The following is a 27,630-nucleotide window of genomic DNA, read 5'->3' as shown; positions in this document are numbered from 1 at the left end:
TTGTTTTTTTCTTGTTTTTTTTTTTTTGTCTAGGCATGAACCTGAAAACAATACTGGCAACTGTTTGGGGGCAGGAACACAAATCTGGCAGCACTCAGAGCAAACAAAACAGGCTAATCATCTAACTTACACACACCTTAGCAAATCAATAGGTATTAAAGACCTCAATCCCCAGAGTAGTTCACGGCACAAAGGCAATAAGAGATTAGCAGATAGTCTCTCGCTGATATGGTGCTAAAAAGTTAACACGATTAGCCAGCAATCGCTTTTAATCTTTTTTGATTCATCAGGCATTATGTTAGTTTCTGAAGTCTGAACTTTGCCTCTTTTTCCCCCCCCGAAAATTGGGGGTTTTTGTGAGCAACTCGGTGCTATTATATTGCTTAATAACGAGATCTATACTTTTAGATCTTATGAATAAATATTAAATAAGTAATATCATGATGATAATAAAGGCTGATTTATTGCGTTGAAGGGTGTTAACACTGGAATGTAGTTGGGGGGGGGTTCCTTTCTGTGAACTATCTGCACTGTGCCCAGTGAAGGATTTCATATGCGCACAAAGGTGACAATTGAGGTTTAAAATGAAGGATTTTCGAGAAATAAAGACGAGAGAGTGCGTTTGTCAAGAGACCCTTTGGCTTGCAGCCGTCGTGGGCCCTCCGTTAAAATGTAAACTACGTCACCGCTTCCGCCCCCTCCTCCTGCTATCCCTCCCCCTCTCCTCTCCCGCCTCCCTGCCCCGGCGTCGTTGGAGCTTCTCGGCCGCCTGCAATCCAACATGGAGTAGAGAGAGATGGGGCTCTAGCGGGGCCACCCCTCGGTAACAGCAGCGACGACGCGCTTTTTACGCACAACTGGAACCGGAGTCGTCGGTGAAAACATGCGCCTTAGGACTTAAAAACGGAGTGTGTGCCCTGTGCGCCCGTGTGTGTGTGAGAGAGAGAGTGCGTGCGAGTGTGAGTGAGTGAGTGAGTGAGTGTGTTTGGGCAGGGAGGGGGGTGTAATAGAAGACCGGAGCTGGATTAAGCTACAAAATTGTCCGTTCATGCTAGGTGATGGTGTGTTAAAGTTATAGTAAAGCGGGCATTCGCGATCCAGAAGAAAGAGGGTGGCTCCGGGGGTAAAAGAGGAAAATTTTAGGGGTAAAGAAGACGGAGGCGCAGCCAGTCGAAGGCAAGCAAAGAGCCGACACTCGCACAAAGGCGCAGGGGGATTTATGCGGAATTGGAGACAGAATCGGAGGAGCCACGGTGAAAGAATGACAAGCGAAAAGTATGCAACCGCCGTGGTACATTACCTGAGGTGAAACGAGAAAATGATAGAAGAAACACACCCAAACGAGTAAGTACTGGGACTCAGAAGATTTCTCTATATGTTTACTGCTCTCTCTTTTCTGTCTTTTCCCCCTTGCTTCCCTCCGTGACTACAAGTTAGAGGTGATTGGAGCAACTTGATGGAATGTGCATTCTGTGCAGATCAGTTCATGGTGTATGCTTTTTATTAATATTCTTCTTATTATTATTATTATTATTATTACGCTCAATTGGTTGGATTTGCTGTTTGATGGTGCTGTGAAGTAATGCATTGACAGTGCTGTCGAAGAGGGTTTTTAGGGCCCCCACCTCGGTGTAGACTCCAGGCTTGGGAAGGCAAGAGAGAAAGGAGAGGGGAGTGGGAGGAGGAGGAGGGGAATAAGCGTGGGTGGGTCGGAAACATTTTCTGAAAGGATCTGAAGCGAGAGAGCAGGCCCCTGTTGCAGCGTAACTTAGAAACTCCAGCACGCCCAGAAGTTACACCTTTTATAAATACACGCTCGGCGGCCAGCTCGCGAATCTTTTGTTTGTGCGTAGCTCAGAAGAAACAAACAAGCAAAAAAAAAAAAACACTGAGCGGCGATTGCAAGGACATTTTCGCTTTGTTTTTAGTCACATCTGTGTGTTTGTCTCTAACCGAAGGGGAAGTCTCACAGGATGTGAGATATCCGATATGCCTCATCCGCCATCTCTTTCTCAATCGCCCTCATTTGCATAGCCTACCACGCTCCATTCATAAAAAATAGCGATCGTAAACGTCGACTCAGCCTTAAAAAAAGAAAAAGAAAGAAGAGAGACTGGTCCGTTTTTCCTAAACTGGAAACTGGCGAAGTTGTGTTTGACATGCACACGCGGGGATCGTGCTTTTTCTTCTGCGAACTATAGCTTCTACAAAGCTGTTCACTGCCTAGGCCCACAGATACGTTCGTGTGCGAACCGATGGGCCTGTACTCAAGCGGTTAACGCTTAGAATTTGCTTAACAGCAGATTAATATGCATTGTGCTACCTTTACACTGTGTAGGCTGCAGAGCGCCAAAACAAATATAGATTATATAGCCTGTTCCTTTTTCAATCCTGCAGCCTTGTCAGGAAAAAAAACATATGTACAGACATACGAGCAGGCCTGCCAAACTATTTAATTTACTGGCTCCTGTTTGCATTTTTACAGCTCTGTTAGCCTAGCTGTATCGTCAGCGTCTGTCTCTGTCAGTCTACACGGGGCTGTGCTCGATGGGAATGCCTGCCTTGCAAATCTGTTGAGGGGGGTGGAAGGGCGAAGGGCACCGGAGGGGATGTTTGCGCTGCGGTGGCGTGACGCCGGCTCATTCATAAAAGCCTTCCAACCTTCAGCGCGTCCCCATTCATGCCTGCCGGCCGTACTCTGCTCTACGAAGCCAGCGTATGTGTGTCTGTTCCCGGTCCCAGGGTTTGAAAGAAGCAGGGACTGCGACCAAGCCTTTGTCTCTGCTTGTCATATGTTGCCAGACACACATTTGGGGTGGTGGTGGGGTGTTAGATGCAACCAAGAAATCAAACCACGCTTTGCTGTCTTGCCTGTCTTCTGAAACTCTGCATTTCCTGTATTAACATCTGTGCTAACTGTATCTTTATGGCCTTGTTCTGAGTCATGTGTTTCTGATAAACAGCGTTCTCATGGTGTGATGGGAAAAAGCACTCAAAAGAACCGTGGCTGATTGACCATCAATTGGCAAAAGAGGCCTTTTTATGTTTTTATGATTCATTATTTTACACTAAAATGGGCAAAAAGATCAGTTAAAGTTCTTGCAGTCATTAAAACCGGCCTATATAAGCTTCTAAATGCAATAACAGTAGATTTTTTTTAGTGGCAAAGACTTTACAAAAGTGAAAATAGACGCCACCGCATGGCAAAAAAACTGCTCAGGATCGGTTAGGGGAACACTCAAAGAGCCACAGTATTTCACAATAAACATCAGGTGGTTTTAATGTATGAACCTTTGGCTGCCAGATTTTAATTTATCTTTTGGTTTTATTTTATTTTTTCTTTTGGACTGAATTAGACTGTCTCAAAACGTCTGACAGCTGCAGATTTGCCATCGCAGTCCATATGTTTGTATCTAAATAGGAATATAGTCAAATAAAATCACCAGTAACAGGCCAAGGTTTTTTAATCCACATCTTTCTCTAATTGGCTTTTTGTTGCAGTAATAACTTTATTCTGCACGGTACAAAATCTCCTTTTTTGTATTGTTTTTTTTAATGTGAACCACTCGGCTATGTGGCCTCATAAAGGTTTTTATTGTCCAGTTACTGGAAGGAAGTGATCGGCTGTTGTTATCTGCAACTTTGCGTGTTGTGGCTTTCTTATCAGAAATTACACCTTTTGTGGGATTACAGGTGTGTCAGGAAGTAAGACACACCTTTTTATGTCATGTTGTGCAGCATTGTCACTGCTTCTTTTACAGCTTCAGTTTTATTGTGCGTCTTTAGCTTGTCTTTGTTGATCCATGCTATGGACATGGTCACATGCCCATGTGTCAGCCTACTATCAGCAGGCATTGTGTTTAGTAGCGCACACACATAGTTTTTGAGAGGATCTTTTGTTGACTGCATACCTTAAACTATAATGTCACTATCCTCTTTGGAGGATGTCCCTCTTTTGCACCGTCCTTCTGGGGACATTTATTACCTTTTATAGAAGTAGAAGCTCTCCCCTGCACCGAGAGTCACAACACGAGCCGAGGACGTATTGATCTAATGTGAGCTGCTGCAGGGTCAGCATGTGCACAGTCAGTATTAGACAGGAGATGTCCAGTGACATTCAGAGAAGGTCAACGTAGCATCGAAATATAATCCCTGAATAAAAGCACTCATCAATTGACCAACCCAGGCGTTAGCAGGCCTGCACGTTTCCCCCAGCAGGATTGTTCTGTTCCTCGCACATAATGCTTTTCTCCATTAGCAGCATTCGACATAACAGAGTATAATTAACCTGACAGGAGTTTTAGGGCAAAGCTCATCGCCAAAAACAGAGTAGAGCTAAGGTTAAGATAAACCATAAGAGGTGTCCCCACTAGCACGTTTCATTAGTGCATGAACCGTAATTAGTCATGTTGGAGCTGCACTTTTGTAACAAGTGCACGTTATGTTAAAGAAATACTGCTTACACTGTTATGAAACCTATTTTGTTGGCTGTACATGTTACCTCAGCTGGCCTTGTCTCTTGTTTTGTAATTCAATAAACGAGAACACTCTCAGATAGGTAGTTAGTGCAAGCTTTTTAAGAAAGCTCTAGCTTTAAAGTCCTGCTGTAAAGTTCAACATTTTAACACCTCGATTGACTCGCATTTTTAGTTAGTTTGCCCTGTGGCCTTTCAGGGAACTACAGGGCTGTTTTGGCATGTTTATTTGGGCTGTTTGTTTGTTTTTTATGGAAGTTGAAATGTAATGTATTTATTGAGGCCTTTGTCTTTTGTGTGTAAATTGACCTTGGGTTTCTCTAAGGATGCTATATGATTGTTATTATTCATGGAAAGTTGTTTCTGCCACTAAAAAAAAGTAAAAAACAAGTTGAAATTTTGAGACACATAACTGAAAATTTAGACTTTTTATTTCTTTTCTTTTTTTAGTATTGGAAACAGACTTTCATATTTTTACCCTCAGAGGTTGCCAATGAATTCTAACATGATGAACACAGTGAAAGGGTATATTTTACACAAAGTAGGATCTTTTTGTAATTTCAACCATAAAATGCTCCTAGTTCAGACTTAACTTTAATGTGTTTGTGCCATTCACCCTACCTGCCACCTAATATGAACTTTTTCTGCTCTTTTAATTAAGTGGAAAAGCTCATGTATGTCGCTTTAGGAATGCTTGCAAGGGTTGTTTCACACTGTATCCGTCATTTACCAGTAAGATCACTAAACATCAAAAAGTTCTCCGAATGTGTTGCAGGATTTATTGCAGCGAGGGCAAAACTCAAACAGGAGACTTTGCCTCCATGTGTTGGGAGTCACTTTGCATTGCCTAGCAAGGCTTTGTTTGTTTGTTTGTTTCATTTGGAAATTTTTCTGTTGGTATTTTAGCATGCTTGGACGCATTCTACTGTCAAACTTGCATTGTAGATGGCTAACTGGTCTTTCATGTATACAGTGTTTTCATATACTGTAACAAGAGTACATAAATATAACAAAACAGTCTGGGAAGCATGCATAGACCGACCAACTCAGTGGTGGGAAAGAAACTCAGATGGGCTTGATTAGCAGCTTCTCTTTAATGCTATGTTAGAACAGCAGAAACACGATAATATCCTAAAATAAGAAATACTCTTTGTATTAACCAACCTGCAAGACAGATGCAGTACTTTGAGTATCATTGTTAGTACAGCGGCAGTTTATTTAGGTTCATATCTGGGTAAATATCAAGTCCACATATGTGGATACACATAATTAACATAATAACTTCCTTTACAGACCTTTTGCATTTCTTCTTTCAGTCTGTACTCCCTCTGCACGCACACACATATGCACACATCATGTGGAACAGATCCCTTTTCACAGTGTTTCCTGTGTTTTACAGGGCAGCTCATCACTGGTTGCTATCCGGAGCCTTTATATAATGGCCCGAGCTGTTTATATCGAGAGACTAAACAATGGAGCCGGATTGTTTGTCTGTTTTTTTACTAATCTCTGCTCATCAGCTGACTAGATGACCAAGATTATAATAGCTCGAGTTTTCATTCACTCCACTCTGTGTTTTTCGCTTGTCACACCACATGTAGAACAATCCATTGGGCTGGTTACTGAAAACACTTCTTCTCAGTGTGTGAACCCTGTGAACTCCCATTTCGTCAATAACCACTTTACGTTCGTGCTTAGTTTGGTTTGGTATTTCATTACCCTAATAATTTACTTAAATCAACACAAACAGTGCAGTTTGCATGCATGCAGTCGGTTATTTTGTAGATAAATAAAACTGTACTGTGGGTTTTCTGTTATCCTGGCTGATTATTAATCTCAAACCTGTTGGCATTTATAATTTAGCTTTTCGTCTACCAGTGCCATATTTTCTTCTTGTATGATGGCTAAAATAATACAAGTGTGTTAGATAAAATGAGAGTGTACTTTGATTACTTTTTTACACTTGCTGATAACACGACCTAAGACTTTATTTTGCAAGTTTAAAGGGAACCTACTCTACTTTTCCTTAATGTTGCCCATGCAAATTAAACATACTCAGTTTTTCAAATAATGAGATCATCGTATGTACAAGTAATTGTGAAACTCTAGGTTTCAGACAGTTTTTTCTGCCCTTGGCTACGTATTATGTCAAGTTAGTCATATGAGGCTGTGAGCACGAGCGCCACCCACTCACTCTTGAAATCTTTTGTTTGCGAGCAGCACCCAGTTAAAATAAAGTTGGCTAAAACAGGTAGTTTCAATAGATGGACTGAGGGGCTGTGCCAAAGCCCGGTATACGATAAATGAAGCGAAGCCTGGGAGCTAGTTCAGACAGGAAACTTGAGCTGTACTGCCTCATGCACGCAGTTCGAGTGTGCATGAGGCAGTGCAACCCACCTCTCTCTCCTTACATCATGCACCAAACACAACTACCCCAATGTGGTGGTCTATTTGAGTTGAAGTATTTCCCACTTCTCCTGCAGACATGTCGGTGCATTTCTGCCTGCTTTTTCAACCCCTCCACCACCCCAGCATCCACCTGTGGGATCCAGGGGGATGTTTACTCATCGCTCACTAATTTCCGTGTGTGTGCAGGGAATGAGAAGCCTGGAGCCCAAGTTCGGACTTTGTTATTCTGCTGCAATAAACCATTTCAAACATGAGTTTTCTGACTGAATAAGGATTGTATTGAAGTGTTACTCTAGTAGTAGAGTTACAATCAAATAAAAACATTTAATTCAAAATCAGAACAATAGATCCTATTATTCACGTCATGTACAAAACAATCTCTTGTTTATTCACCTTTGCTAACCTTAGCTGAGCAAACTGGTTTTTAATTGTGAAATAAGTTCCACCACACTTTGTGAGATTCACTTTCATTTCACATAGTTTCAAACCAGATGTTTCAGGATAAAATGAAAAGTATTCCCACACCCATGAAAAGAGAAAAGCTGAGGTTGGTTAATCCCAAACAGCATCTTGAAAGATTTCAGCCGCTCATGTGTAGCGGTAAAATAAGTATATTTAAACGAAGCCTAAATAGAACAGATGTCCTGCTGTTTATTATGCAAATAACTTTCCGTTTCTTTAATACCCTGGAGTAGCAACACGGGTAGACCAATCACAAGATAAACCATTGACATCTGACAGTTTAGATGTGAGCATCTACCTGATTAAAAGACCAAAGTTGGCACAGATGTAGATTACAGATGTAAAGATGATTAAAATAGTTTCCCCCCCTCCTTTCACCGATCACTTAACGGGTGGCCAAAGTGTCAGGTTTTAACGGAACCTAAGCGGATATCTGGTAAAGAGTCTTAAGTTGGTTTAGTCGCCTTTAAGAGGTTTAGAATCAGCTTTATTTCAGTAAAGTTCATGTTTAGATGGAGGTGCTGCTGCAGAGTCACCTTCGCACCGATGGCTTTCTCTTGGTGTACAAACACAATGCCGGAAACACTGAATAGCTCAGCGCTCATGTTCTAACTGGTCATTTGGAAATGGGATGTTTTCCTTTAACACTTCTCTGAATATTGTTGACCTCTCTGATGTCAGTTGACCCATTCGCACTCATTCACACTGGCAGCTTGTGCTGCCCAAACATGTGACCGTTCCATATAACAACAGCTGATTGACAGAAAGCTGATCAAACTTCCCCCGAGGAGCCTCCGGTGTCAATAATTGTGAATGAACTCTCTTCACCCAACCCCCACTCTATTGCCCTCTGAATGAAAGCCAGAACAGGAAAGAACAACATTGTAAGATAATTCCCCATACTACTGAGATTCATAAATCTATTTTCATATTGTTTTTACGCAGTGTGCTTTATAGCGTGCCTCTAATTAATGTACACGCTACTCACCAATTGTAGCAAGCTGCCTTGTAAGACACGAGGAGTTGTCTTACCAAGACTTTGATAGCAGCACACATTTTTGCCCACACATTTGATCAGAAATACACACCACTCCACAGAAGCTGTTTGTCACACATCCTGGTTAGCTCTGAGCTCCTTACCCCGTCTGTAAGGCCCAGCATGTTGACTACTTGTATTTCCAACCTTCTCTTTCAGTCATTACTCAAATCTCAAGACTGTGGGTGTGCTCTGTCCTCACTACAACAGTCTGGTACAAAGCTCACATTACCACTGACGCCCTGCCAATCTAACAGTCCACCTCATGCTCCACATATTACTTTTTTTTGCTATAGCTTCATGTCAGCATTTCCAGGTCTAATTGCCACACACATGACGTCCATGCTTGCACCTTTGCACAGAAATTATCATGCACATGAAGACTAGCTACACTGATAGCCTGCAACCTTATCACAAAATGAGAGAAAGCAGACAGAGGGGCATTGCTGTTTTCTGGTTAGATTTTTAATTTTTTTTTTGCTTAGAACTTAGAGGGTCTACTTTTGTCTTTTTGTTTCATTGCGTGAATTTTTGTTGGTGAAAGAGTGCACAGTGGACGTGAGGCTTGTGAGTTGAAGATAGGGGAGTTCAGGGTTGCCACCACAACCCTTGTGCCCTAAGCTCTACGTTCTTGTGAACCAGAACGGTTAGCTTAAATAATGCATCTAAATGACACAATGTTCATCTTTGTTCAGTTCAGTCATTTTTGTACATATAGGAACAACTATATGACTTAATAACATTTTACTGATCTCTAAAGCTGATCTCTAACCACTCTTACAACTTCATTTCTGGTCACTCTGAAGTAAACTAACACATATTCACACATGTTTGGTCTGAACATGAGTGAAGGAACTCACAAATTTCAAAGTTACAGTGATGTGAAACAAAAAACATCAAGTCGAAACATTTAAGAAATATTTAATCAGCTCTGCTCTACATGTGGCCTTACTCACAGCAGTTACTGAGGCGGAAGTGTGAAACACTGTAAGCATTCAGTACAATAAAACAACCCTTATTCTGATGGACCTTTTTGTCACTTCCTGACACAGGGAGCATGTGTGTTGTGTTCAGATGTACATAGAGACGTGGGTGTGTGTATGTGTTCTGTTGATCAGGCAGAGGCGCGGCCAGCTATTCCTTATCAGAGGAAGTATAGCCACTGTTATCACACATGGTTGGGCTGCCCTCACTGGCCTTTTTTTTTATCTGTCAAAGATGAGTTGGATTCCAGGCCTGATAACCAGTGCACTTCCGACCCCCTTTCACTGTTTTATTGCAATATTGTTACACACAGACGACATCAAGTATTGTCGGGGTTTGGCTATCTGTGGAGCACTTTTAACAGTGTATAATCTAAAAGAGTGTATTCAGTGTTTTTGTGGTTCAACAGCAAGTGTAAGCAAAATGGGGAATTTAAAACAGTTGAGACATAAAGGCAAATAACAATGACAGTGCAATAAATAGTTTTCACTCAACAGGTGTGTACTCCACCCACATCACATTTCCTTATTAGGATGACTCTCTTATAAGGTGTGGAGCAGGCATAAAAATAAAAAGAACAGAATGATTACTGCAATGAACCACTTGAACCGGAGAGACTGTTCTTACAAGTTCATGTTACACTGAATTGTTTAGACTTTTAGAGTGGACATGGAGTTCTAGCTAATGCAACAAATGCGTGTTAATTTAAATGAAAAGATGTTTCTGTAAGGATTCTGGTTTTCTGTTTGTTTGTTTGTTTACATCGTTTCTAAAGATTTGGCAGTAATATCTGAACCACGTGTACACAGTGCCATTGGATAGGGAGACATTTGCATTTTCATATCTTTATATTTACACTACTAACTGTTACGGAGCCTTATGCCAGCTGATTGCTTTGGTTTCCAGTAGCAACTTGACACTTGTTTTAGTTGTCATCACAGAAGGTGGAGACCAAAAACGTAGCTAAACTGAAAGTGAATCTGAACGAGTCAGTTTTGTGTTTACAGCTTGCTTCACTTGCCTTCAAGTGGAAAAAGATGAGCTGATGTAAATTTAACAAGTACAGAATTTACAGTTAATAATGTACAATAATAAATTCTACTAACACCAGTAGGGAGTCCCTTTTGAAGCAGAAAAATATGCAAGTAGTTGTGCCTTCTGATAGCAGCTTGGGTGAGGCCAAAACTGTCCTGTGGTCTGGTACAGTCAAAATGTTAAGTGTTAATTTCTTTATGAAAATATTAGGCGTAAAATCTTTACCTCCAGGGTAAAGAGGTGAGAGACCATGCTGCATGTTATCAGCACAGATTACAAATTCCAAGATATTGGTGTGGAGCTTGCATTAGGGTGCACTGTGTTGGTAATGAGCACACGTGAGAGCACCATTCATGCTGAAAGTCGACTTTGCCCAGGAAGTCCATTAATGCCAAACTACATTCTGCACATCTAACAACAGCATGGCTCCATAGATAGAGTGCAAAGTACTGGCCTGTCTGGACTCCAAATTTATAAGCCATTTAAAACATTTAGTGGAGTTTATTATACACTTAAAAAATGACAAAGACCCAAAACTCTTGAGCTTTTAACAGGCGAGAATGTTAGTTAAGTGTTCGTAAATGAAGAGGTGATGTAACATTTTGGTAAAGAATTGGGAAACACAATCTTGTTTCTCTTCAGATTATATAAATCTCTCACATTTTACTAAAAACTATCTAAAAATCTTCACTTTTAACAATTTGATTATATTACATTAAATGTTTTATTTATATTTTACACAACATCCCAGCTTTTTTGAAACAGAACTGTGCTCCAGCCTAGATTTTTTTTTATTTCTATTAAGGTAATGGCTACCATGAGCTCAATGAACTTGTTGGTATGATTGCATGCCAAGCTGCTGAATCTGGTGCTGTGAGGTATTGTCAGGCTGTACTGCAAAGCAAACAAAAGCAATTGGCTGGCAACTGCAGTGCTGTTTTTCTTAAGAAATGGAAGCCAGACACACCTTGAACCTTTGACCTGAAGTCTCATATTAAATTAGAAATGGATGTGATGCATGATTTCCTTATCAGCAGGTAGGTAAGCTCAGCAAGTCTTTCTTCTTAACCAAGTCATTTTCTGATGCAACAAACTGTACCCTTATCCCGCCCAAAGAGACTTTGAAAAGTGTTTGCAGTCTCAACTTAAAGCTTGAGATCACAAACCCACCAAATATTAGACAATCATATTTTAGAATGGTCCATGTACAGTTAGAGATGCTGTGTACCGTATGTGAATTCCTCTTTAATTGGTGATTATAAATAGTCTACAAACTATAGTACTGTACAAAGTTCTCAAGAGTCACAGCCTCAGCCGTATTTTACAGATGTCTGTAGACACTCGCTGTTATTCCACTCTCCTGGTAATTTGAACAAAAAAAGTTCAAATTTGTTTTTTAGGGACACACGACGCACCATGTCCAGATATGTCATCCAAAAGGTTTTTCTGCAGCACATTGTTGGTGCAAAAGTATTACTTTATGCCTGTCAAACTGTGTTATACTGGGCAATTTTCATAGATTCAGCTAACAAAAAAAACAGGAGCAAATAATGTATTTTTGTGCAGGCTGCTAGTAACAAAAAGCTTAAATGTACATTTTAAAACTTGGTGCCTTGCTAAGCTTTCTATATGTGTAGAAACTAAATTATTCAACATTCATTCCTAGAGTTAGGTGCTTGAATGATTAACAAAAGAATATTCCTTTGAAAATGGTCAGGTATGAGTACTGCAGTGAAAATAAGAGAAAAAGTAGTGAATGTCCAAAGAAAGCCTTTGACTTTCAGGAAGCCTGGGGAACTATTGCTTAAGACCACTTTAAAAAAATACATGGACCTCAGGCTCCTAAAGAAATGAAGGATGGCACAAGACTTTTGCACGGTACTGTACCTTTTCTCAAAATGGGCGTTGCAGTCCTTTTTCAGCATCAGTACCTCTTGCAACATTCGTGTGGACAGAATTAGATTCACAGTTCCCAAATGTATGTGTCTGTAAGAATGTGTGACCATTCCAAGTGTATTAAATTAGTGTGTAGCTGCTGGTTGTGGTTGTCTGTGTGTCCCCGCCACAGATTATAGGGCCTGTCGGCAGACGGGGCTCTAAACATGGGTCACAAGACAGCCCAAAATGTGACAAGTTCATCTCAGAGAGCTGATAGCTGGTATCGTGTGTCTTAAAGCACATGTGCTTATATAGCACAGAATTTAGTGTTATTTCTGTATGTGGGTGGCCTGGATGTGTGGTTCTGTATGGAAATATGTCATACATGTGTTTGAGTCATGTTGAACCACTGTGGTACTTTCATATAAAAGCAGAGCGTGGATTTTTTTTTAAAAACATTTTTCAGTTTAAGAGCAGAAATTATGTCAATGAACCGAAATAGCTTAGTCGTTCCTAAACAGGGGTGCAAATGCTCCAGGGTTACTTCTGTAGTAGCCAGTGGTTAAATGGGTAAAAATGACCTCAAGTGCCGGTGGTGAAAAAAACAGATATTATGATGTAATTATAAGATTGAGTGCACCTGAATAGGTTAGAAATATTAACTAAAAATAATGGGTAAGCAGTAGATACTTTGTACTCAGATAATTATAGATAAATGTTTAAAACAGATAAGCAATTGAAAAGCAATTTAATTGGAAGAAAATACATACATATATATTTTTGTCTTATGAGCAGTGGTTGTCAGGTGGTTCTGCTCTGTATCCTTAGTTGTTTCCCTTTTGCAGACACATTTGACACTACAAACATACCATAATCTGCTTGTTAACTGTATTGTATCGTCAACCATATAGATGTAAAACTATATTACCGCCTGTCTGACCTTTTGAAATTAATCTTGTCTTGTTTTTTGTCCATGATTAATAGTAAGCTTCTTTTCTTAAATTAGTACACCACCATTTCTATTTTTAGATTTCATTTTTATTTCCTTTGTTGCTACTTAATTTTTCCACACGGTAAAGTAGAGCTCATATAATAATTTTTACCTACGCCTGTTGTGGCTTGACATAGCAGATGAATAATATCTGCCTACAGAGTGTATTGCTATAGCCAGAAACAACACATGTGCATCTGTCTACTTTCTAACCACATACCTAATTAGTATTGCAGTGGGGCTGGATCATATCCCAGCTGACAGAAAGAGGCCATACATACTGGACAGATCGCCAGTCCATCACACGGCCAATAACAACACTAAATCTTTAATGCTTCACACTGAGTAATATTTCTTGCCAAGTAGATTTTGGGTAGTGTCTTTGAGTTTCTAATTCAAGTAACTTTAAATTTCTGAATGGAAACAAAAGCTCAGGAGTTGTGGGTGAATCTCTGGTTGCCTTTCTGTTTGTGCAGTTTGACTGCTGTCACCTAGTCAGTCTGTCATTCACTCAATTTTATGAATGTGTGTGGGTGGGAGCTGGTGAACCAGTTTTGCCACCTGTGTGTGTGTGTGTGCATTGAGTCCTTAGTACTGTTAGCTAATTATATAACAACGCTTTTCTCATTCACTCCCACTCATCCTCCCTCCCTCACTTCATCACTCTCTTTTTATGTTTGTCGTTATCTCTTCATGCTTCTCCCCCACACGCGTACACAAGCACACATGAACGCACACGCAGCACAGCATCAATAGTTCATACATGGGTACATGCATGTGGATTGCAACCATGTCCATTGTGTACACGTATAGTGGTGACTGTCATGCTTACACATAAGAATACCATGTATTTTACTATCAGCCTCCGGTGTATTGTCTCCGGTTTCAGTTTTTGTCATCTGCTTTGTACTTCTTATAGAATAAACTGTATTATCTGTCAGCTTGTATAACTTGTGGCTCCAATCCAATGTTGTCTCATCTAAATGGTGCAGACGACTCCATTTCCGATTTAGGCACAAAGAACAAAAAGACATAACATGGATAACGTGGGACTTCTAACTAGGCTGCAGCCATTTTGTACGAGTAATTAGTAAATTGTTTTTTTTTTTATTCCCGTTTATTAACAAGAATTTTAAAAAAAAATTGCAGAAAATGCGATTTCAAGACTTATTTTATTACCACTAATTGCTGCAGTTTGCATGCAAGATGCTGACGTGTCTGCAAAAACTCGCCAACAGTACGATTTAAAAAAAAGTCCTGTATTTTAAGTGAGCACACAATATATGTGCCTAGTGGATTTATCAGTCAGGCAGTTGAGAGCAATTTTTAAGTATACACTATTTCTAAAATTTCCCTTTGTTAAAAAAGGAATTCAGTTTACAGTCATACTAACGCCCTGCCACATGTACATGGGTATTTTAGAAAACATACTGTTTTTTTCTAAGTATTTTAGTCTTACTTCTATGCATTTTAAGTCACTGAAAACTGAACGTTTGAAAAATTCCTTCCAGAGTTAAGACTTTCCAGATGTCTCCAACGTCAGAAATGTGCACGTTCATTCCCTTTTTTCAGGTCAGACTGTGGGCTGCATTACTGTTTGTAGGCTTCTAAATACACAACATTTCTACAGGGTTAGGGTTCTATTACCACCTGTTGCTTTAGCATGCTTTTCACAGCACTTTGCATCATTTTCTTTGTGTTCACATGTGTCCAGAAGTATTTCTCAAAAACAAAAGAGGAATATGTACATTTTATGAGTGGATCTAACCTTCACGGAAGAGGAAAGGCAATTTGTGAATGAACATCAAATAATGAACCTAAATTTTCTGTTGTTTGATGACTTGCAAAAACTTCACATCCACTCAAATCTCCCCACTGTTGTAGGCAATTTTATTTTAATTTATAGTGATGGTAGAGAAATAAAGTGATATGACATGTAATATGAAAATAGGGAAGTTCTTATTGTTTACAACCACTAAAGCGACAAGATAAGGGATGTTTTCACTAATAATCAGAGGGTTACTCCAGGAAAATATGGAGCAGAAGTGATGAGCTATATGATGAGGTTAGTGAGGAGATGATGGGCTGAAACAGCATTTTATTAAATACGTGGACTGTTTTATGTTAAAATGGCAGCAGTTTAACTTTTAAACAAGTTTTAAAACAACATAGCACCATATTAAATTTACATTAAACTTTGGGGTTGTTTGTGTGTGTGCATTCAACTGACTTGTCCTGGTACAACACCTCCTACTTGAGCACAGCGAGGACCAGGCAAAGTCGTGACTTGCAACGCCCTCAAACAGTCTGCCAGGGTGTGATTCCTGCTCTAGAATAAACTCTTAATGCACATTAAGAAAAGCATTGTCAATTTTCACAAGATGGGATAAGATGTTATTTTCTTATCCAAAGAGTTATTGTGTCGCGTGGAAAATATTACTGTTATTTTTCGGTTTGCAATCATGTGAATTTTGCTTTGACCTTGCGTTATCTTGTATTCATACATTTCTTTGGTTTTCCTGTGGAAGGAAATGATTGTCATTCGACATGTTGCCACATTTCAAGCAAACTGGACTGCACTGCAGCAAAACCAGAATCTGATGAAGAGATTAGATAGATACGGCTATAAATTTTACTGATGCTATTTTAGAAACAGTTACGCTTCACAGTATATTAGCGTACACACTAATTTGCTTAGCTCAGTTTGACTGTGGACAAACTAATTTTAGGCTTGTATTGTTAAATACAGAATAGTTTGCCGGCTTCGGCTTTGATATGATTAAGGTTCCTCTATGACTGCAGCTACAAAAAGTCTATAAACAGCAGTGAAGGTTTTGAGGGGGTTTCCCAGTAACCTAAAGCATTAAGTTGTGTAACTTTATAGCTGCGGAGAATTTTTTTTCTGCCTCAACATTCTCCAAAATCACACTACTCACATAATGGATGATGCTTTTATTTTAAAGCATGTTTTAAGTTTAATGAGCATAATACAAGGGTTAAAAATGATTAGATCCTGAGCTTATCATCTATTGGAATCACCACTCTACTGTCTGGTATAATATAAACACATTTACGTTGCAGTCATCTTTGTGCTAATATCTTCTCTCTTCCTTTCTGTGCAGTGACAGCTACATCGTACGTGTAAAAGCGGTGGTGATGACGCGGGACGACTCGAGCGGTGGGTGGCTGAATCAGGACGGGGGAGCTCTGAGCAGGGTAGGGGTGTGCCGCCTGCTGCCGACAGAGTTGGCACCTGTGTTGGGCTCCACCAGCTCCCAGTTCTTCATCCGTGGTGAACGAATGCGGGACAACCAGGTAAAATACACACACGCATACATGAATGTGAGCAACAACGTGTCTGTTAAAGATCAGAAATGGATCCATGTTGTAAATGGTTGGTGCGTGTCGTATCAACAGGTGATCCTGGATTGCCCGCTGAGGAAGGATCTAGTGTACACCATAGCGACGCCCACGTTTCACCATTGGAAGGTGGAAGACAGAAGGTGCGGCCTATCCTTCCAGAGTCCAGCTGATGCCAGAGCTTTCGACAGGGGAGTTCGAAAGGCAATTGATGACCTGGCTGAAGGTAAACTGTGCTGCAATATAACTATTCAAATGTTTTGACAAGACAGAGAGAGACCTGTCCTAGCACCTATAAAGCTTCCAGAGCTAAAATATGCCCAGTCTCTAATTAAACACACCCAAACCGAAGCTGAAAAGCTTTATTGTCAATCGACGTCAGTAAACAGTCTCCTGTTGGGTTAATGGGCTCATTTGTTAGTTTCAAGTCTTACTGTATAAAACAGGACATTTGTTTTATAGATGATGGTACTTATCTGGGAAAGATAAAGCAAGATATGCTTAGTGGGCATACGGTCTTTGTAGACTTCACTGCTTTGTTTTCTCGAGGTCTGGTTTCAGAAACGTAAGACAGCAAATGCTCGTCTCAAGTCTTTACAACAAACCTTACTAGGTCATGGGTGATGGGTGGCTAAGTCCATCTTTTATATACAGTCTACAGCTGTGGTCAGAAGTTTAGATACACTTATCATATCTGCTTTAAAGTCATTAAAGATGTATGCTAATCATTGGAAAAAGGACAGTTCAAAGAAATCATCAAAGCCGAAAATTACCGTCACATTTATGTACATAATTGGTGTATGTAGCCTTCTGACCACAGCTGTATGTGTGCCCACCATAGTCCACTAAAGGCAGACTTCTTGTTTCAATCCCATGCTCCTCCTGAACTTTAAAAGCTGCAGCAGCTTGCTACTATTTCTCCAGGAATTCCACGTTCTAGTTATGACTAAACCATTGTTTGCGTCTTTCCGACTACATAAAGAAAAGGAAACCACACTACTTAATGAATAAGACACTCACTAGCTGGTTCAAGGTTTGAAGTTTTAAAGCATAACACAATCCACCGGTATAACCAGTTAGTCTTGGCAAGGACATGAATGAAGGTTAAGTATGTGGAGGAACGTGTACCAGAAAGTAAAGTTTGTTTTTTGTCAAGTTAAAAATTTTTGGTAAGGGACAGGATGAGGAAGTCAGGAGCTATTTGATTGCCATGACGTTATCAAAGGACGTCAAAAGATTCTTTGTTGTATGTAAAAATTAAACAACCTGAAATAAAGTTTATTCCCTTCTCCTGTCTGTAGGCTCCACGACCTCCTCTACGGCACTCCAGAATGAGGGGGAGCTGGGTGACGATGACGTCTTTACTGTAAGCACTTTATTTTGCATTAATAACTATGATGGTCACAACTTTTGACTCACAGCAGGCGGCATTACTAAGTTTCAGTTTGTTGTGGACACAGTAGATTGAATGTGTGGTTGTGTGCGTAAAGATTTTGCAACAAAATACGGCTAGCTTACCTAAAATGGGCTTCAGGATCACACGGATAATATCATCTATACAATGTCAGGTCTTCACAGCACCATAATCGCTGGTCATACATAATAAAAGTCTCTGTGATGTCTGTATACAACTCTCAGCTTTAGTCTCCACCACAGAAAAGAAGAAGCCAACACCTAGTGGCTCTAGTCACCACTACAATTGAACTGCTAGATCCAAAAGATCATCAAAATTATTCATCCCAGTTCACGGCGTCATCCATGTGCTCTGTAGGCTCTCTGCTGGCAAAGTACACATCAACTCTGAATGGAAAGATCCAAATCAAATGCTTAAGGCCCGATCTCTGGTAAAATGTTCATGCAAATCTCGTATCCGTTTGAGTCATCCTGCTAACACAAACAAACTAAACCAACACCCTGGCAGTGATAGAAATCATGCAGTAAAAGGCTCTAAATAAAAACAACTGGCCGTAGACTCAGCCAGCTGCTCTGTACTACAGATTAGACAGAGTTGGAGCTTTTCAGACATCAAACCACTGCAAAACCTTTTTAATGTTGTGTGTGAGAACTTCACTGCTCTGAAAATTAATCTCTCACTACCATCATGAGGTAAACAGAAGTAGTGTGCCTCAGTGGTCTGTGTGGTATTACTCAAAGGCAAAAGCTGAGCCAGGTTTTTGTCAACACAGCATCATTTCTCACAATGTCATCTGGAAAGGAACACATTCCTGGATTACTTTGTACACACTGTGTTTACCTAACTATCAGTGCAACAAAACAGAAAATAATTGCTGCTGTGATAACTTTCTAGAGTTATAAAACGCTGTTGTGAACATTATAAGCTGTTGCACAGTGCTGTGCCGTTCATTAGGGGTTAAAATGCTGAAACTGGACTTCCTGGATCACATTTCATGTCTATCCAGTACTTTAAACAACACGCCTTTTCCAGCACCGCTACAAGCCTTGTTTTAATGCAGGTCGGATGTTAGTCTGAATGGCTTTTTAGGTGTAGACCTCCATGTGTGTTACCTTGACTGCACTAGTCCTATCTTAGAAGTTCCACTCTTCATAACTGGAGAAGGAGGCAGCAAAATTAGGATCTGGTCTGGAGCACACACTGATCAAATTTATTTCATCCATCGTTCAAAAATTAGGTCTGCTCAGGAGTTCACAGAGTATTCGCTGCCGGTCATCTATACCTGCCACAGTACAGGAAATGTATGCACACATACACACACACACCCTCCCGTAATCTGACACAAGGGCCAGCAGGCAGGGTCACAAGGTCACTTCCTGTGTCCCAAAAGCTCCCACTCTCCTGGTGACCCCACCCCCCTCCCCCACCCGCGCCATCCCTCTCCCATTTGAAACAGAGAAACACTACCAAACTAGCAGTTAGCAGCTGTTTCCCAGCTTAGCGCAGGGCCGGTGATTTACGAGAGGAAGTGCCTCGTGGTTCATCTTTGACTCGAGCTGTCTGTACGGGCCAAGACTAATAGGTGCTGTGCTGGGAGCACACAGCCACCACAGAGATGCATACAAACACTTGAGGAGTGGGGGGACTTACAGCACTGTCGGAGGGCGGAGCAATCCCCTGAAATGGAGCAGCAGGTTTTCGCTAACAGAGAGGCTAAAAGTGCAACAAATCCACGGCAATTCATGGGTATTGTTCCATAAAATTGACCTTTTTTTCTCCACAAATGAAGACCCAGAAAGCCCACATCCATTTCAGTTAAATCCCCACTGACTTATAAAACAAAACAGTGTGATAGCCTCGATTTTTCCATTTCCCTTGTGGCCTAATATAAACTATTTTTTAGCACAAGGCTCACCCTGTTTGGTGCATGAGTCGTGCTAGCAACCAACAAAGCCTGCCTGAGGAAATATTATGCATTGCCTCACGTCTGCTTTTAAAACTTGTGCTGAAAAATGCCACAAGATTACAGCAAACAGCCAGCAGACCTACACATAGCATGCGACTGCATAAGAGGAAATACTAGGACACAGTCTGTATTTGTGATCTAAAAAACATAGTGGAATTAAAAACAAAAATAGGCTACATGTTGGGTCTGATTCTGAATCTTATGCTTGTGCCAGATATTAAAAAAATAAAAGTTACGGGGAATATTTCCCCACAGACATTCAGAAAGACACTCGAGTATTGTCAGGATCCAACTGGACTCATGAATGAAACCAGGGGGAAACAATTACTGCCTCGATTTGTGTCTTCCCTGCCCATTTTTAGGGTTTCTCTCTCAACATCTCTGTATTTTTCTACCTGACGACTGCTGCATAGCATATTGGAATATAAAACCCCTAAACATGAATATAACAACAACAGCCTTATAGAACATGTCAAAAAGTTACTCCTCTTCTAATGAAACGTTGCAAAGTGTCATGACTGTAAAATCACAGGTGGAACATGAGGGGTTTAGTGCTGCTTGTGTTCTTCTGTGCTAATGACCTTTCCTAAAGTTAGCAGCGGCGGCGGTGGCAGTTAGTGAGGCAGGCGGTCGTAGACAGAGGGAAATGCTGGAGCAAATTTACAGCCTTTGGAGGGATGGGGGAGGATGGTTGGATGGGCTTGGGGGATAGGATGGACATACTTCCCTAAATGATTCCTCGTTCGCCAAACCTAAACTCAACCTAACCCTTCCTCTGTCCCTCCCTTCAGCACATCTCCCCTCTCTGTCTCTATTTTGGCTCATTCACAACAGGGGGAGTGAAAGCTATAGATGCAATTCTGGGCTCATCCCAGGAGAGCGAGACAGGCCTGTTGAAGGATGAATCCTCCCGAGCTTTGAGTCGGGGCATGTTTTGTGTCAGAAAATAACTTGAAATGCCCTCTGTCCAGCCTTGGACCAGAATATATAGAGAGAGAGGATGTCCAGAAATACAAACTCTCCCCCTCAACTCCTCCCTTTGTCTCCCTGTCCTCTTGTGCAGTCTGAGCTTGCAGCTGAAAGTCTGGTCTGTGTTTTGAATTAGATGCAGCCATGGAGGCCAGAGTCAGACTGGTTTCAACCATACCAACTCCTCCCCCAATAATGGCTTCGCCAGGGGGCGGAGCCCAAAGCTGAGGCAGCATGTTATGTTATTTTTGGCAGGCTGCTCTGAGGGCTTTGTAAGAAAGCTAAGGGGAAATTCTCAGCATGGCAGTATCCATGTGGGGAGTAGGATATAATGGGGATAGCTTCAGCAAGACAGACAGACACACACACACACACACACACACACAAATATCAGATCTGGGTCATATAGTTCTGCAGAATAGTTTGCAGCATTGGATTTAGGCTTATTGGAGTGCCAAATATTTATATTTTTTTGGTGGTGGGGGGGGGGGAGAATAGTTTAGGAATAGTTTTAGAAATTCTAAATGATGTCAGTAGCTTCCAAATAAAAGTGGAATTTGCAAATCCTTAAAACTTCGCATTTCATTTAAAAACAAACTATCAGGTGTTGGTACAGAAATCCATTAAGATATTTCCCAAAGTACAGGATGAGACATCTTTCCCGGATTACTTGCTGTAGTTTTGAAAGCATAATGTTTTCACATTCTTGGTCACCACAGAATTTCAGTTGCTCAGTTTTATAATGTCACAATATCACAGGTCCTGAGATCTGATAACAAGCTGAACAGGCTGCCCCCTCTTAGCCCGGAGGATATGGTGTCCAAATGAGCTACTCCTACTCTGCATCCTCCAAAATCCCAGTATGTGCAAAATGTCTTTGCACAGGACGGTTTTAAATCACCTCCCTGATGTTACCTGAAGTGTTCCTGAGCCTGTGAAGTGATTTCCACTTTAGACTCAAAGATCACAGCCGATTATTTTTGGTCTTGACCTTGTTTCTTTCATTCAGAGATTTCTCTGATATTCAGTGTTAATGATGATTAAATGCATAACTTCTGTTATTGAATGAGGTGTGAACTTCTCTTTATCTTGCCTTCTAGAAGTTCATTCACCAATCATGCCTTGATTGGCGTTTGTTCGTGTGGTTTCTTTTTGTGTTTGTTTTCTGTGATTTGTTTGTAAGCAATTCAGAAATTTTAATATATTGAATTGCACAATTAGCTGTATTATGTAAGGACAGCATGCTAACAGCTGGAGTGGTAAGCATAGAGTTTTACATGTTAGAAATATTATCATTAGCATGTTGGCATGTTAGTGTAAGCATGTAAGCTCAAAGGCATGACCATTGCCTATACACATAATGTCGCCTCCAACGGTAGCAATTCTGGGTTCATTGCTTTGCTCAAGGACACTTTATTGTATCTCCAAAATGACAAAAGTAGTTGCCATTAATAGAAAATTCCTTGCATCTACAGCCACCCCTCTCTAAGGCAGATCTAGCTTTTTGTATATCTGTCCAGTAATAGTTGAAGAGAAGTTGGATAGTTTGAATTAAAAAAAAAAAATCGAATCTAATTTGTGAAATAACATTTCTGGGAAAACATGTTGGAAATCTCACAGCTGTTGCAGATAGCTAAGAGAAGATGGTCAAGAAAAAGTAAGACATGCAAAAAATCGTTCTTGCCATTGACTTCTTGTGACCAGTCTTCCCCAAAGCAAGACAAAATGCAGAGGATACATTTCAAGCACAGCTTCTCAAACAGAAACACCTGCACCCTTTGCCCCGCGGCTAAACACATCTACAATACATGCACTCATATTACAATGCTGATATGATTAGACAAAAGGAGTCCTTGCCTATCAGCTGGTGGCTAACAGAGGCTGACCCCCATTGTGCATGTCTGAAATCGGCAGCGGTCTGTGACTGTCTTGTGTCTGGCCAGTGTTTGAGTTGGACTGGAGCCCTGATAGACTTTAGCGGAAAGGAGACGGGATACTGTTCACATGTGCACACACATGCGTGGAGAGGTGGAAAAGGGAGAAGGAAAGGTGGAATGTGGAGAAAGTGCGATTGAGGAAAGGAGGACAGGTTGACTGGGGAGAAGGAGATGATGTGTAGAGGCTTAAAAGGTGAGCCTGTGGATATGGTGTGTGTACAGTTTTTCTGCAGACTTTAAAAAAACATTTTAAAGGATGCTTCTGTTTCCACTTTTTTGGATTTAGGAATATTTTGTATCAGTCACTTGATCTTCATGAATGCTTAGGTTTCTTGTTTTCAGTCATTTTAAAAAAATGTTAATTTAATTGATTCCCTTTTACTTTTATTGTCAAATACCCAGTTCATATGAATATACAAGACAATATATTCATACTGAGTCAGATAAGAGTTTTTGCTGTGAAAATATGTTAAAAAAATAAATTAAATCAAAGTGGTTAATTTAATTGTGATTTTAGGTGTGATGGTTCCTGCAATGTTTTCGTAAGTGATTCTTTGTGGCAGGTGTTGTTAGTAAAAGCTTAACTCGCATATAGCAGTCCAAAAGTGGATTGGAAAACAGAGCTCACACTTCCTGTTTTTCCAATCAGTGCTGCATGGAGGCTTCCTGTTTTTGTTTGTCCAATCAGGGTGTCCTCTCTCACTATTTGTTTGACGTGTGCAATCAGAAATCAGCTTTTCAGCCTGCATCCTGTGTTTGTTTGTCACCTCAGAATACCACAGACAGCTCATCCAACTCCTCCCAGAAACTGGAGACCTCTCTGCAGCCGCTCGAGTCCTCGCCCCTTCCCCAGAGACACAAGTGCCCGCTGGGATTTCGCCACGATCCCTATCGGCTCTCAGACCACTACTACTTGGACCAGGTAAGACAAACACGGCTAAGCTGTATCCATACATATTTTATACATATATTTTATGAGTGAATTACTGCCAGTGTTGTTTATGTTATATACTCTCTCTGTTGTTTAGCCATTGTCTCGGATTCCCCGCCATGTCACCTTCGAGGACGAGGAAATCGTCCGCATCAACCCTCGGGAGCGCAGCTGGGAGCGGCCCGCCGAGCGTCATCGTGGACGCCACTCAGATCGCTCCTGGCTCACCGGCTACGAGGACTACCGCCACACAACAGTGCGTGACAAATTCATCAACATGGACGACCCTGAGCCCAATGTCCACTTTGACAAGACAGAGGCGCAGAAGCACGACTACACGTACCCGCTGGCACCGGCCCTGTCGCCCTCAGACTCTGATCCCTCCCTTGGACCCTTAAACAGTAAGGGCCAAAACGTCTCGTATCGCCAGCAGTTCCCGTCTGTGGTGTCCAGTCAGCCTCGCTCCCTACTCCCGAGCTCCTCTTCATCCACCAATGGTGGGAAGGGGCAGAAGGATGACAGAATGGAGCGTGCTCAGTGTGAGCACTGCGGTGAGGCTTTTTACCTCTCCAGCAACCGGAGAGGTAGGTGCCAGGATGCTCCAGACCCGGTGCGCATGTGCATCCGACGGGTCAGCTGCATGTGGCTGGCAGACACCATGCTCTACCACTGCATGTCTGACCCAGAGGGGGACTACTCAGACGCCTGCTCCTGTGACGGGGGCGAGGGTAGCGGGGGAGGCTGTCTGGGCACGCGCTGGTTAGCCCTGTTTGGTTTGTCTTTGGTGGCGCCCTGCCTCTGCCTCTACCCACCTCTCCACGCTTGCCACCAGGTAGGGCTTGCATGCGGCTGCTGCGGAGGTCGACACAAGGCCCTGAGCTGAGCGGCCGTGCTTTGAAACCTCAGAGGGACACGACTCAAACCTAAACCCAATGCAAGGACAGGGAAAGGGAAGGATGGGGAAACGAACAGAAGGGACAAGTGGTCATGGCTGCTTACTCTCTTGCCTTGTTTTCTCTGGGTTTCTCTACAAATTCCAGACACTGAAATAAGCCAAAAAAGAAAAAAACTGCTGGTGCATTTTCTGAACGGCCTGGGAAGATAAGCTCCCCCTTACGGCAGACAGTTCTCTCAGCTCTCCACGTGGCCATTTGCTCTGTTTCTAGTGAGAGAGCACTCTTTTTCAGGGGGCCTTTTTTTTTTTTTTTTTTATAGCTGACCTATATGTCATGTATCACATATGCAGGTACTTTATATTGTTATATTTGTACACTGACTCGGCGTCAAAGAACTTGAATTGTTTCTTTGTCCTGTTTTTCATTCTCTCCTTTGATGTACGCGTGGCCATTTTGTTTATACTCTATTCCAATATCAGGCCCGCTCAGCTCAACTCCAGCAACACGAGACATCAAACACTACATCTCTTTGCGCATGTGTGTTAGTGTGCGCGCGTGTGTGTGCGTTGATGGTATATGTGCATGCTTGTGCGCCTAGGCCTTTTGTTGTCTGTACTGCAGCTTATAGTAAAGCTCATGTATATAGTCTACATAGCTCTCCACCATCAACGTCTTCTTTGTTCACCGAGGCAAACGTGGTACTCATCTTAATCTTCGTCTAATATCCCAAAGATTCAAGCTTTCATCCTATTTATTTTTCTCTCTTAAATTGATCCACCATCAAAAGGGTGCTGGGCTATGATTCATTCACTGAATGAGACGGTGCCTCAAGTCACGCTAGCATCCGCCCCTGCTCCTTTCAAACATTATTTCAAACAGTGCCTAAAATCGCCTGAACCGGGAACCCACTGAGTCTTATTCCAGTCAGATTTTGGCTCATTTTTACTTACAGTGCACTTGGAGTAGTGTGATTTTTTTTTTTTTTTTTTTTTTTTTTTCTTGTTCTTTGCAGAACCTTAGCCAGCGGTCTGTGTTACATCAAGGACTGAAAAATCAATCCGATACCGTTTAAATTGGTGCCCATATGCCTTAAAATGTGGAGTCTCACTCGTCTCTTTTAAGATGTCTGCTATAGCGAAAAGTGTGAGCTTGGTTATGGCTCAATCAAGTCTCACCACATGTTCTTTGAAACTCCATTTAATCTATTTTTGTAATAAAAAAGAAACTCTTTTAAAAAAAGAGCATGTAAACTATGGATTTTAGTTTGCCAGCGAAGTACAATCACCTCTCCCCCGCCTGTCATTTATGTGCAAAAGCAAATGCCAAAACTCGTACAACTCTATTGAAAACATCCAAAATCACTCCCAAAAAAAAATGAATAAAGGTAAAACATTAATGCTGACTTTTTAAAACATGGGACTTGTGGGTTTTTGGGTTTGTGTTTTTTCCACTATGTATGTCAGTTCAGCAATGTGACGAGTCTGATTTATAAAATTGTAAAGAAAAGTTTGACATTTTAGGAAGCACACACAGATAAGACGTGCAATAGCGTCTGTGTGATAAATAAAAATGTAACCTAGATGCGGGATGTGGTTAGCTTAGCTTTGCGTAAACACTGGAAGCAGTAGAAATGGCCTGTCTGGCTGTCTTAGAAGGCACCAGAAACCATCCATCAGAGGGTCTAAGTTGAATCCATAATGTCAAACTATTCCCTTAAGCGCAGAATGTGGTGTTTTAATCCAGAGATTAACTTGCTGAAACCACATGTGACACATGTATGTGCTGTTCTTCTCAGTCCTACAGCAGCACTCGTTCCCTTCAATCCCAGATCTGTTGTATCATCCTAAGCACAAAGAGAGTAAAGTCATGCTTGAATATGGCATGACTACATTTCAAAAAGAACAAAAAACGTTATAGTCAGTTCAGTTGTCGTGGTTTGTGATGCTGCAGCTGGCCCATCACGCCCTCACAATAAGAGTGCAACACTAAAAGTACAACCACTCCGGTGCTAGATGATTCATCTAAGCCTGGGTGATGGCAGCATTGAGGATCAGAACGCAAACACAATGAGATTTTTAAAAATAAAGAGACGCAGGACATCAGCAGGATCCCATCGGAAAAGATCAGGAGTCTGAAAAACGTGAAATTCTGGAAACAAACATCCATCCCTGATTGTTTTGCCAAGGAAATGTCACTTACTGTAGTCGAACTACAGAATGCCTGAGGATGTCCTTTTTCCTTCCCCAGTGGTATCTTTGTCATACATCCTGTCCTGTGTACCAGTTTGTATGTTGTTGGTGTGTGTGTTTGCGTGTTGGCGTATATTCCAGATCTGCTCATCCTTTTCTGCTCCTTGATCCAAAGCTACTGGGATCAGCTGAATATGCTATGACATATGGACACCTTCTGAGTAGATTCAGATGCTGTAATTGATCGATCAGGGGCAGGGGCCAATCAGATTGGAAAGAGTGTGCGTATGTGTGTCATCTTTTACCTCCATCTTGTTTGGTGTTCTCACATGCAGAGCCATTTACAAGTGCCTGAACGCATCCTCATTATCTCCTTGTGTATTTAAATTGAAAAATTTAAGAAACAACTCCCTGTATTGAATTAGACCCATTTTTTATGCTTAGTATTTTTACCTCTGTAAAAAAGAGCAAAAAATTATATTATATATATCAAGTGTATGTTGTACATTTTTATTTCTATTTTTTTTAAATAACTGTTTCTAACATGTACAATGGATGTAGTTCTTGCTTTTCAAGAAGGAACAGGAAGTACTTTGTAGATACTGAAGGGTGGCCAGGTTTGTGAGAAAAGTGAAATGTGTGTCTTACCTTCCGCCTCCAATAAAATGAGAGAAAACGATTTTTAAAAAAGAAGTCTA

The 27,630-nt window shown here is 41.2% G+C and overlaps 1 protein-coding gene across 1 annotated transcript; it reads left to right on the top strand.

The window, feature by feature from the left end:
• The first annotated feature begins 730 nt into the window (after window positions 1-730).
• On the top strand, window positions 731-27,569 carry LOC146655329 (sprouty-related, EVH1 domain-containing protein 2-like). Its single transcript, XM_085427506.1, has 6 exons — window positions 731-1,344; window positions 16,393-16,585; window positions 16,688-16,856; window positions 17,932-17,996; window positions 23,689-23,838; window positions 23,945-27,569. The coding sequence occupies exons 1-6, from the start codon at window positions 1,319-1,321 to the stop codon at window positions 24,728-24,730; spliced, it is 1,389 nt and encodes a 462-aa protein (XP_085283632.1). The 5' UTR covers window positions 731-1,318; the 3' UTR covers window positions 24,731-27,569.
• Window positions 27,570-27,630: the final 61 nt, after the last annotated feature.

The sequence above is a fragment of the Rhamphochromis longiceps genome, linkage group LG13 (assembly GCF_057381845.1).
Source record: "Rhamphochromis longiceps isolate RC_006_pf linkage group LG13, R_longiceps_female_GT1.1, whole genome shotgun sequence".
Classification (NCBI taxonomy): Eukaryota; Metazoa; Chordata; class Actinopteri; order Cichliformes; family Cichlidae; genus Rhamphochromis; species Rhamphochromis longiceps.
This window is presented reverse-complemented; position numbering and strand designations above follow the sequence as displayed.